Here is a 13,737-nt window from a genome sequence, read left to right on the forward strand (position 1 = left end):
TATGTACCAAAATATCAATGAGTACACATGGGATAAAACCAAGACTCTTAGGTTATTGTGATATAACAAAATTATGCTCCAAAATACACGTATCTGAGTATTTAACATATTTAAGGAATTCAGATGAAAATGGTACGATACTCTGATCAGTATAAACATTAAAACAACAAAAGCATCAATGAAGATTCAAGTAATGTATTACAAATTACTGTAAAGCCGAGTGTGCATAATTGATTATACAGGAAGATCTACATGTAGGAGAGATGAGGCCATTTTGGAGTGGTTGTGTTAAGTGAATGGATTACCTGCATAGCTTACCTACTGCCCTGATAGCCCCTGAGTAATTGTACACCTGGATCAGTCAGATATAGCTGCTATCCATGGCAGGCTTACAACCACAGATCTCCTTACACGCTGCCACAGGCATGTCTGACCCTGATGACACCACAGGCTCCCAGAGCAACACAGATCTAGGGCTGTGTCACCATTCCACACATGTTTACCACCAGTTCTTGTACCTCAGTTACACAATGCTTTAATGTGAAAAATGCTTGGCTAGGCATTCCTGTTGTTGTTGTAAAAGCCGGCAGTCCCCTGCATGGTTTCTTATGTAGGGCCTTCTATGATCGTGTGGTATTGTGGTTTGGCCTACATTTTACATGACTGTGACACTGTATGTGAACCCCCACCCTCAACCAAAATCTGTGTGGCCTTGACCCTAATGGTGCCCAGTGACCTCTAAAACTGATACTGGAAGATAATATTTATTTAAAATCTTTACTAGAGCAAAGTAACAGACAAATATTAATCCAGAGATATAAGTTTGCTATCAATCTGTATGTGAGAATGGCCCACACAGCCTGCCCTACGATTAAAATACACTTCTGCAATGAAGTCTTTAGTCTATCTTTAGTTTTTTTCTTCAGACATTTCAGCTATTTTCAGTGATTTCATTTTGACTGGTTTAGCATCAACCCTAATGGTTTCAGCCAATGAACACAATCATGAACTGTTCTCATGGTACCACATGTACACCTTCAATCAGGTAGCATTCATTCTTCCCACACGTAGAGATATGTGATTTATCTAGAACACCTTATTTCTAAACTCACATTTAATCAGGCACTGTATAATTTAAATGTAAACACCTCAAAAAGTTTCAAATAAATACATGGCATATAGAGCATATATGTTATCTTGACACAACACCTGTAGTGTAGCTATTTGACAAACTTGCGCACACTGAGGACTGATGTTCTGTCTATCACAATGTGACATATATATAGCATGATATTACATCAGTTGTTGTGTTTCCAGGTACCCCATCAGGTGACCTTATCTATGCCTCACCACACCTGTAATTAACAGCACTGTAACTGTGTTTGACAACACAGGTGGCACACAGGTACAACCTTAATGAACATATGCTGTAATTAACATAATAATTTGTGGTCTATATGAAAAACTGACACTAAGTTAAAATTTAGTTTTATTAATTGAATTAAAATAATTTTTTTTTACGGTCTAATTTTTCCTTCGGCTGGGGGAGGGGGGAGAGAGCTGTATATGTAGTAAAGCAAGGCAAAGGGAAGAAATGGGTCTGAACTACATGCAGGCACAAATACGTCTACCGACAGCAGGCAGGTTTATATGTATTGGTGCTAACCCAATTTATAACACATACCTAAGTAAGAGATAAATGAAATGTACACAACATTTCCCTCACCACCAAACTTTTACCCTACTGACATCATGAAAATACAAACAATACTTCACACTCCCTGGGCTATGCTCATAACTTATATCTAAATGTAAGCAAGGACAAACAACTGACAGGTACACATAAATCTCATTAGGCATAAAAAAGACAACCACAAAAATAAATGAATAAAAACAAGGCTGGCTATAATCGCTCCAAATTCAGACAATGTTTGGCACAGCTATATAGTAGTTATTGCAGAGAAACCATTGACCAATCACAAAATTAAGAAAATCATTATAAATGCAAATCTTATTCACTCTTCAAGCTCGTTTTCAAACTTAATCTCAGGTTACACAAAATGAACCTGCAAAAAACATTTTTTAAAAATACAATAATTAGATTAGTTATTACAGAGAAATCATCGATGAATGTTATTACAGAGAAATCATCAATGAATGGATTGGGTTCGCTTTCAAGACTGATCTGAATATTCAAAACTTATGCACAGACAGAGCTACCGGCAGTTTTGTACTCAACCTGAGGGTTCTCACACTCCATGTAGCCTGTGACTTTCATGACTCTCCTCTGAGTATTTGATTTCCGGATTTTTAAGAGGAAGCGTAAAAATTGCTTTATGAAGACCAGTCTGTACATGACCATCATGAACGTTTTCTATTCAGTCTATTTTGTTAACAGCATTTTTTCTCTGTACCAGAGTCCACTTGGTTGCCGTGGTAATTCCATGCTCGTAACGTTGAGAAGGCTTCGTACAAGTGTGCCCGGGTCTTAACATACACATCAGGACATTTACTATCTCTGTTATAATAGTACACAAGTTAAGTTGATAGGAAGTCCATGTAAACTCGCTGGTTCTGCTAAGGCATTCATACGGCAGGAAGTTTCTCGTGTACGTGACCAGTAGCGATGATTTATCCCAACAGCACCCGTATCTGTTTATGTTCCTATAATTATTAGAGTGATCCTACTTATAATAAAGTTGTCATGGAAAGGCAGAGTATAAATATTTTCTGCGCTTCTTACAGGTTCTCTGTAAAAATGTGTACATGTATCTTCAAGATTGACTGTAACAGTTTACCTGGAAAATAAAGATAAAACCTGCATGCCTGTGATGTACCACATACTCCTTCATACCTGTCATGTACCACATACACCTGAATGCCTGTCATCTATCACATACATCCGAATGCCTGTCATCTACCACATACACCTGAATGCATGTGATCTACCACATACACCTGAATGCATGTGATCTACCACATACATCCGAATGCCTGTAATCTACCACATACACCTGAATGCATGTCATCTATCACATACATCCGAATGCCTGTCATCTACCACATACACCTGAATGCCTGTCATCTACCACATACACCTGAATGCACGTGATCTACCACATACACCTGAATGCATGTGATCTACCATATACACCTGAATGCCCGTGATCTACCATATACACCTGAATGCCTTTGATCTACCACATAAACCTGAATGCCTTTGATCTACCACATACACCTGAATGCACGTGATCTACCACATACACCTGAATGCCTGTGATCTACCACATACACCTGAATGCCTGTGATCTACCACATACACCTGAATGCCTGTGATCTACCACATACACCTGAATGCCTGTGATCTACCACATACACCTGAATGCCTTTGATCTACCTTATACACCTGAATGTCTGTGATCTACCACATATACCTGAATGCCTTTGATCTACCACATACACCTGAATGCCTTTGATCTACCATATACACCTGAATGCCTGTGATCTACCACATACACCTGAATGCCTGTGATCTACCACATACACCTGAATGTCAGTGATCTACCACATACACCTGAATGCCTTTGATCTACCACATACACCTGAATGCCTTTGATCTACCATATACACCTGAATGCCTGTGATCTACCACATACACCTGAATGCCTGTGATCTACCACATACACCAGAATCACAGGACCGATACCAGTTATGATACCAGTTATGTTCCTTGACAAGGCCCCATATTGTGGAATACAGCCTATACTGGTACTTGTTTTAGGTTCATAAAATTATTACTCACTTCTTGAGTCCAGTTTTGGCACTGGAGATGAGGATCTGAGTGGTCACATTGTCAAAGGACGGGGGTGTGCCTTCAAATGACTTGGAGCCAATGTCCGGTGTGGAGGGTGCAGTCAGCGACCGCCTGAAATTACATGAAACAAAATAGAAGTCAGCAGGCGGGTAATGTAATCTATTATAAGGCACTAAGGGAGATAATCTGAAATAAAGATAATCTGTAATAAGCAAAGCATGCAAAGGACACAGACACAATTATTTAAGATACATGGCTTTCAGACCACTGTGCAGGCAGAGACAACATCAGTTCAAAACCAGCTCTTACCCCACAGATTTACAGTTGAATATCTGACAAGATTAGACTGCGCCATGTGGTTAATTCTCTAAGGGTTATAATGAATACTTTCTCCATCAATAATCCTGACAAGCTTTGCCCATCAATAATCCCTACACGCTTTGCACGCAAGCATGACACTGAAATAAAATTCAGTACCGTCATAAAAGTGCCGATACATGTCTCAAGGACATGCTACTATAATAGTTTAGAACAGCCAATAGACAATTAAACATGTGGCACTCATATCACAAACATTAACAATTCTCATGTACAGCCTTCACATGTATCTCAATTAAGAACAATTAAACATGTGGCACTCATATCACAAACATTAACAATTCTCATGTACAGCCTTCACATGTATCTCAATTAAGAACAATTAAACATGTGGCACTCATATCACAAACATTAACAATTCTCATGTACAGCCGTCACATGTATCTCAATTAAGAACAATTAAACATGTGGCACTCATATCACAAACATTAACAATTCTCATGTACAGCCTTCACATGTATCTCAATTAGGAACAATTAAACACAGGGCACTCATATCACAAACATTAACAATTCTCATGTACAGCCTTCACATGTATCTCAATTAGGAACAATTAAACACAGGGCACTCATATCACAAACATTAACAATTCTCATGTACAGCCTTCACATGTATCTCAATTAAGAACAATTAAACATGTGGCACTCATATCACAAACATTAACAATTCTCATGTACAGTCTTCACATGTATCCGAATTAAGAACACACTTCACTTTACATTCATGTTGCCATGGAAATCCATGAAGAGATAGTCAAATGAGAGAGAAATAATGCAAGAGTGACTACGAAGCCTCTGGCAATTCAGTATCAACCTTCCTGACAGGACATAGGGGATATTTATGTATATTACAAATCAGTGCTTATAATTTATGTTCACTCATCCAATGATTCAAATTGTCACTAAACATATTAGCCCTTGACCACAACAAAGGTGACAAAGGCAGAGAATCCATGCGGTAAACCTTAACAGAAAACTGTTCATGCATGCTCATGTAGAGTTTGTTACTGCACAGCTGTCACTGGCCCCCATGACCAGTGGTTCTAACACAGACATGTGGCACTTGGCCCAGGAATGGTCCAAGGCTCACATATCTGTGTTAGAACCACTGGCCCCCATGACCAGTGGTTCTAACACAAGACATGTGGCACTTGGCCCAGGAATGGTCCAAGGCTCACATGTCTGTAGTGTTCAATCTGGGCAATCATATTTTGTTCAATAACACACCAGTACCTGCAGCAGCACAAATGTATGAGGAAGGTCAGATATACTTACATAACAGCGGAAAAAAGCATTTTGTTCCACTTTAGGCCACTGAAATTTGTACTACACCAAGAAGCAAGTGTTCTTAATTATGCACAAAAAACTGACTTGCAGCACTGAACATATGAATTTCAGCTCCTGATCTTGCATTCCTCTATTAATGATCAGATGGAAAGAAATACAATTTGGCCATATCCCAGACAAATATCATTACAGAGTAGACGTGCACACTGATATACAATGAACAAGGCAGTCTTTCATGTACATGTACCCAAAATACTGAATATCAAAATCCTGAATAAATTCTTCAATCCATCTTGGCTCCATTGCTTGATGTGTGTTCAATATGGCTTACACTTATTCCATTTGCTTTTAATGCCAACTACTGAAGAATCTGGTGTATCTATTGGTGGAGGAAGCCTGAGTCTGAAGGTTGCTGATACACCTAACACAAACCAGTGGGCCCAGAACTGAAGGTAGCTGATACACCTAACACACACCAGTGGGCCCAGAACTGAAAGTAGCTGATACACCTAACACAAACCAGTGGGCCCAGAACTGAAGGTAGCTGATATACCTAACACAAACCAGTGGGCCCAGAACTGAAGGTAGCTGATACACCTAACACAAACCAGTGGGCCCAGAACTGAAGGTAGCTGATACACCTAACACAAACCAGTGGGCCCAGAACTGAAGATAGCTGATACACCTAACACAAACCAGTGGGCCCAGAACTGAAGGTAGCTGATACACCTAACACAAACCAGTGGGCCCAGAACTGAAGGTAGCTGATATACCTAACACAAACCAGTGGGCCCAGAACTGAAGGTAGCTGATACACGTAACACAAACCAGTGGGCCCAGAACTGAAGGTAGCTGATACACCTAACACAAACCAGTGGGCCCAGAACTGAAGATAGCTGATACACCTAACACAAACCAGTGGGCCCAGAACTGAAGGTAGCTGATACACCTAACACAAACCAGTGGGCCCAGAACTGAAGGTAGCTGATACACCTAACACACACCAGTGGGCCCAGAACTGAAAGTAGCTGATACACCTAACACAAACCAGTGGGCCCAGAACTGAAGGTAGCTGATACACCTAACACACACCAGTGGGCCCAGAACTGAAAGTAGCTGATACACCTAACACAAACCAGTGGGCCCAGAACTGAAGGTAGCTGATACACCTAACACACACCAGTGGGCCCAGAACTGAAAGTAGCTGATACACCTAACACAAACCAGTGGGCCCAGAACTGAAGGCGGCTGATACACCTAACACACACCAGTGGGCCCAGAACTGAAGGTAGCTGATACACCTAACACAAACCAGTGGGCCCAGAACTGAAAGCAGCTGATACACCTAACACAAACCAGTGGGCCCAGAACTGAAGGTAGCTGATACACCTAACACAAACCAGTGGGCCCAGAACTGAAAGTAGCTGATACACCTAACACAAACCAGTGGGCCCAGAACTGAAGGTAGCTGATACACCTAACACAAACCAGTGGGCCCAGAACTGAAGGCAGCTGATACACCTAACACAAACCAGTGGGCCCAGAACTGAAGATAGCTGATACACCTAACACAAACCAGTGGGCCCAGAACTGAAGGTAACTGATCACCTAACACACACCAGTGAGCCCAGAACTGAAGGTAGCTGCTACACCTAACACAAACCAGTGGGCCCAGAACTGAAGATAGCTGATATACCTAACACAAACCAGTGGGCTCAGAACTGAAGGTAGCTGATACAACTAACACAAACCAGTGGGCCCAGAACCGAAGGTAGCTGATACATGTAACACAAACCAGTGGGCCCAGAACTGAAGGTAACTGATCACCTAACACACACCAGTGAGCCCAGAACTGAAGGTAGCTGCTACACCTAACACAAACCAGTGGGCCCAGAACTGAAGGTAGCTGATACACGTAACACAAACCAGTGGGTACAGAACTGAAAGTAGCTGATACACCTAACACAAACCAGTGGGCCCAGAACTGAAGGTAGCTGATACACCTAACACACACCAGTGGGCCCAGAACTGAAAGTAGCTGATACACCTAACACAAACCAGTGGGCCCAGAACTGAAGGTAGCTGATACACCTAACACACACCAGTGGGCCCAGAACTGAAAGTAGCTGATACACCTAACACAAACCAGTGGGCCCAGAACTGAAGGCGGCTGATACACCTAACACACACCAGTGGGCCCAGAACTGAAAGTAGCTGATACACCTAACACAAACCAGTGGGCCCAGAACTGAAAGCAGCTGATACACCTAACACAAACCAGTGGGCCCAGAACTGAAGGTAGCTGATACACCTAACACAAACCAGTGGGCCCAGAACTGAAAGTAGCTGATACACCTAACACAAACCAGTGGGCCCAGAACTGAAGGTAGCTGATACACCTAACACAAACCAGTGGGCCCAGAACTGAAGGCAGCTGATACACCTAACACAAACCAGTGGGCCCAGAACTGAAGATAGCTGATACACCTAACACAAACCAGTGGGCCCAGAACTGAAGGTAACTGATCACCTAACACACACCAGTGAGCCCAGAACTGAAGGTAGCTGCTACACCTAACACAAACCAGTGGGCCCAGAACTGAAGATAGCTGATATACCTAACACAAACCAGTGGGCTCAGAACTGAAGGTAGCTGATACAACTAACACAAACCAGTGGGCCCAGAACCGAAGGTAGCTGATACATGTAACACAAACCAGTGGGCCCAGAACTGAAGGTAGCTGATACACCTAACACAAACCAGTGGGCCCAGAACTGAAGGTAGCTGATACACTTAACACAAACCAGTGGGCCCAGAACTGAAGGTAGCTGATACACGTAACACAAACCAGTGGGCCCAGAACTGAAGGTAGCTGATACACCTAACACAAACCAGTGGGCCCAGAACTGAAGGCAGCTGATACACCTAACACAAACCAGTGGGCCCAGAACTGAAGATAGCTGATACACCTAACACAAACCAGTGGGCCCAGAACTGAAGGTAACTGATCACCTAACACACACCAGTGAGCCCAGAACTGAAGGTAGCTGCTACACCTAACACAAACCAGTGGGCCCAGAACTGAAGATAGCTGATATACCTAACACAAACCAGTGGGCTCAGAACTGAAGGTAGCTGATACAACTAACACAAACCAGTGGGCCCAGAACCGAAGGTAGCTGATACATGTAACACAAACCAGTGGGCCCAGAACTGAAGGTAGCTGATACACCTAACACAAACCAGTGGGCCCAGAACTGAAGGTAGCTGATACACTTAACACAAACCAGTGGGCCCAGAACTGAAGGTAGCTGATACACGTAACACAAACCAGTGGGTACAGAACTGAAGGCAGCTGATACGCCTAACACAAACCAGTGGGCCCAGAACTGAAGGTAGCTGATACACCTAACACAAACCAGTGAGCCCAGAACTGAAGGTAACTGATACACCTAACACACACCAGTGAGCCCAGAACTGAAGGTAGCTGATAAAAAAACACAAACCAGTGGGCCCAGAAAAAAGCACACCAGGTAACTCTGTCTGAATGGGCATCATGTATATGCACCACTTGGCTGCTCCTGTAATCTCAAAGGAAATTCTTCCTCTGTGTAGAACTTAGATCACCGTTACTGTCGGCCACCCCCAAAGGTCCAATAAGGGGCCCAAGGCAACAACTGAGCTGGCTACAAACCAACACCTTTATCTAGTCCGCTAGCACATGTTTAATGGAAAACCATTTAACAGATGCCGCAAGATCGGAGATGGAAGACAACTGATAAATTTGACTAGGAACCACATCAGGCAAGGGTTACATCAACGTGGAGTTAATGGCACATCGCTTACATCACCGGTTCCGGTGCCGATATCTTGTCATGCGAGGACCCTGAGAACACCCATTCTACAAAACAAGCCTGCTTTAGTCATTTCAGTGTACATGTAGTTTATTTAGCTCAAGATTTCACAAATACATGCCCTGACAATGATGTATGTATTTGTATCGGACTGTAAAACAAGAATCTATGTATGAAAACAGACGTTTGTATATCTGCTGTCAACCAATAAGGCTGTTCCAAGTCAATCATCGCAATGGCTCAAGGAGGGATGAAACCAGAGTCCCAGGAATAAAGGTTAACAACAGCCCTTCAGCAGGTACCTACCAAACCTTTCAACTTACATGTCGCATGCAACCTAACTAGCTGGAATCCACCTACCAACATTATGTATCAGGGACGGCTTTGCCGCCAAGACCATGTAATGGGGAATTTATGCCAAGTCAGCTAGTTGTTTGAACCAGCTAAGACATTTATCAATACTTTACCAACAGATTACACAATCAACAAAATATAAATCTCTCTCTCTCCTATATCACCAGACCACTTTTTGGTAACATTTTACAAAGGTGGAAACCATGACTAGTGATGCAAGCATGATATAGTTTACATTTAACTCTTCTTTATAGTTTGTCCTTTCATAAGCACCTGAACTATGTTGACTTCACTCCTTTGTTTTGAAAGGACGCAGGTGGGTAGATATCTGGAGCATTTGACTCAAGATTCCATGCATGTAGATGTGGTTAACTCATGACAATTGCTCATTTCAGTACTTAGTGGCTTGTACATTTAAACATGCATATTTCTTTGAAAAGGCACATGCATTTTCACACTCAGCCTCTTTGTTTTTGAAGACAAAGAAACCTAGTAACATGACGTATGTTCAAAACTATAAATACAAAGTCAAAGCCAGACTGTCCTCCACATGCTCTGTCTCACACAGCCACATACTGCTCTACAAGCTCACGCACTGACGTTCATCATCTATAATCGTCCCTTGAGTGATGTGGTGTGTACATGTACATATTCTGCCTTTCTGGGATGAGTTTACAAGCTTATACCTGTAGTCACAATACTACAATCGTTTCGTACTATCCTAGCATTCATATCATTTTTACGTCACACACTTTGATATATTCCGTCTAGCTAATTTAACCCTCTAAGTCTCAACCCTCAACCCAGAAAATCTTTTCGAAAATGTAATCATTTCATTATGTATAATGCATGGAGGTTTTGAATATAATGTGGAAACAGCAAGAGAAAAAAAAATGAAATCTTTATGTCACATGTCACACTTACCACCAATCATGTGGTGGCTGGGTTAATGTATGTATTCGGTTTCCAGAAAAAAAAAACAAGTCATCCTACATATGGTTCGCATTATAAAAGACATGAATGATTGACATAAATTAATGCATAGGCAAAAACCACAGTCATTTCACACAGAGTCTTTCACTGCAGAAACATGTCCATATTAACAGACAGCAAAAGCAGTACTTGTTGAGCATGTATGTGTATGTAGACATTATACAACATAGTACATCGCCATCGACTAAGTTTGGGGGGTTCCAGTACAACTACTCTACCTGCAATCAAAGGGGACAGGCTGATATATAACAGGCTGTTGTTTTTTACCCTTGGGGCTATATATAGAACCTATTAAATACATCCAGGCATATAGGTTGTTCAGTTTTATCAATGGACACAGGATTCCACTAACAACAAGCTCCTCACAATCATCACCCGGCCTTCTGCTTCCTCACATTTTTGGCTGACTCAAAAACTCCCAAAATATACATAGCACAAACAAAAACCATCTGTGGTTACCTCAGGCAGAAGCAAGAACTGATCATGGGTGTAAGTAACCCAGTTAGATACATGTACAGAGCCCTACAAGTAAGTGAGGGAGCCCTACAAGCAAGTGTAGGTACAGTGCCCTACAAGTAAGTGTAGTGTACATGTACGTAGTGCCCTACAAGTAAGTGTAGGTACAGTGCCCTGCAAGCAAGTGTAGGTGCAGTGCCCTACAAGCAAGTGTAGGTACGGTGCCCTACAACCAAGTGTAGGTATGGTGTCCTACAAGTAAGTGTAGGTATGGTGCCCTACAAGCAAGTGTAGGTATGGTGCCCTACAAGTAAGTGTAGGTACAGTGCCCTGCAAGCAAGTGTAGGTGCAGTGCCCTACAAGCAAGTGTAGGTGCAGTGCCCTACAAGCAAGTGTAGGTACGGTGCCCTACAAGTAAGTGTAGGTACGGTGCCCTACAAGCAAGTGTAGGTATGGTGCCCTACAAGCAAGTGTAGGTGCAGTGCCCTACAAGCAAGTGTAGGTACAGTGCCCTACAAGCAACAGATCACTGCCAATGGCTTTTCATAACAACTCTGCAAATTTAAGCCACTAAATATTTTATTTCCTTTAATTTACAGCTCAAAAGAAATAAACTTTAGTACAGGAGAATTCAATCTTTGACAAAACAAATCACGACAATGCACTACATACATGTAAGTCCATGCATTTTAGCTTACTCCACATTTTAAATATTGTCTAATAACACTAAATGACAAAATAACTACATAACATGAAAGTCAGAACAAAAAATGGCAGCATAAACCCAAAACTTTGGTGACCTTCACAATTTACAACATATAACAGCCGTGATGAATGTTCTGTTATTTGATATACTATAATTTTCAGTCATGTCAAGGTTCTACAATACCACTGATCAATTCCACAAAACCACTCAACTGTGCAGCTGATCATGACATGGTTTAACAGAACCACTCAACTGTGCAGCTGATCATGACATGGTTTAACAGAACCACTCAGCTGTGCAGCTGATCATGACATGGTTTAACAGAAAAACTCAGCTGTGCAGCTGATCACGACATGGTTTAACAGAACCACTCAGCTGTGCAGCTGATCATGACATGGTTTAACAGAACCACTCAGTGTAGCAACCCATCTGTTATTTTCAATGAGGACAATGTAATCAGGTGTAGCAACACATCTGTTATTTTCACAGAGGACAATGTAATCAGGTATAGCAACCCGAATGTTATTTCACTGAAGACAATGTAATCAGGTTTAACAACCCAAATGTTATTTTGACTGAGGACAATGCAATCAAGTATAGCAACAAGAATGTTATTTTCACTGAGGACAATGTAATCAGGTTTAGCAACCGGAATGTTATTTCACTGAGGACAATGTAATCAGGTATAGCAACCGGAATGTTATTTCACTGAGGACAATGTAATCAGGTATAGCAACCGGAATGTTATTTCACTGAGGACAATGTAATCAGGTATAGCAGCTCAACCAGGGAATCCTTGTATTAAATTCCAATGACTAATTGTTTAGGAGAGAAAATGTTAGCCATTCAAACAGAGAAAAAGTAAGCCAAAGTTAAGTAAAACATTGTTTAACAATCTACTTGAGCAGTGATAAACAATAAATAATACAAGTTCCCTAAATGTCATTAAAGAAATACAAGAATTGGTCCTTAAGACATTTTGACAGATAGATCAAGACAAGTATAGCCTTTGCCTAAAGTTCTGTGATGCAGGGTAGAAATCAAACTGAACACCAGAATACGGTAGGCTGCTGACCACTCGACCTCTGCTATGTACTTCTGCACGACCTTGTCACTTAGGAGCTGAGTACGTTAATGTCAACCCGTAGGATTACTACAGAGCCTGACCAAAGCTTCACACAACCACCCTCAATATTGATGAAAATGTACTCTATATCAGCACTACCAATTCAACAACTAACGATCAATATGAAGTTAAATGGTAGCAAAGCACTGCCCAGCCTCACAACTCACATATACGGGCTGGCATTAATCTATGTTGCTATAGGGACTGCCGCTGAATTATAATGTCACGGTGGGAAGCAACTTCACAGTCCATTACCTATACCCTGTTATGTTAGGATACTGATTGAAGTAGGTAGATCTACAATAAACAGTATCGACTTACAGACATAGCTATGGCCGATACATTCCACAAATAAAAACCACCCACTAATTGCAAGCACCTCAGACCAGATGATGAAATATAACCAATCAATAGTAATACCATTAGCATGTAAGCAGAAAACAGAATGATGGAATTCAATTACTGATAGACTGCAGCAGAGAAATGTAAACGTCTATGTCTAACACGATCTATATACATGTTGTTGTTTGCTTGAGCATTTTCCTTCTGCCACACTTCAGCAAATGAATCAGGACAACTTGGGCACACATGTCAATCTAATAACAAGAAATACTATGGTGACAATAAAGACAAACACCATTCAGAAAATTCACGGAATTGCCTTCAATGTTTCATCCTATCTTCATTTTTAATAAACACTAATACACATGTGAAGACACCTAATGACAAAATGATCTGCTATTTCTCCATTGAGTTTTTTGCCCTACAG

General features: G+C 41.5%; 1 protein-coding gene across 1 annotated transcript in view; it reads right to left on the minus strand.

The window, feature by feature from the left end:
• LOC135472406 (GRAM domain-containing protein 2B-like) overlaps window positions 1-13,737 on the minus strand; it is a 94,011-nt gene that overhangs the window by 20,333 nt on the left and 59,941 nt on the right. Inside the window, exon 5 of the mRNA XM_064751895.1 lies at window positions 3,803-3,925. Within this exon, the coding sequence (XP_064607965.1) occupies window positions 3,803-3,925 (123 nt within the window). The remainder of the gene's footprint in view (window positions 1-3,802; window positions 3,926-13,737) is intronic.

This window comes from Liolophura sinensis, chromosome 8 (assembly GCF_032854445.1).
Source record: "Liolophura sinensis isolate JHLJ2023 chromosome 8, CUHK_Ljap_v2, whole genome shotgun sequence".
Taxonomy (NCBI): domain Eukaryota; kingdom Metazoa; phylum Mollusca; class Polyplacophora; order Chitonida; family Chitonidae; genus Liolophura; species Liolophura sinensis.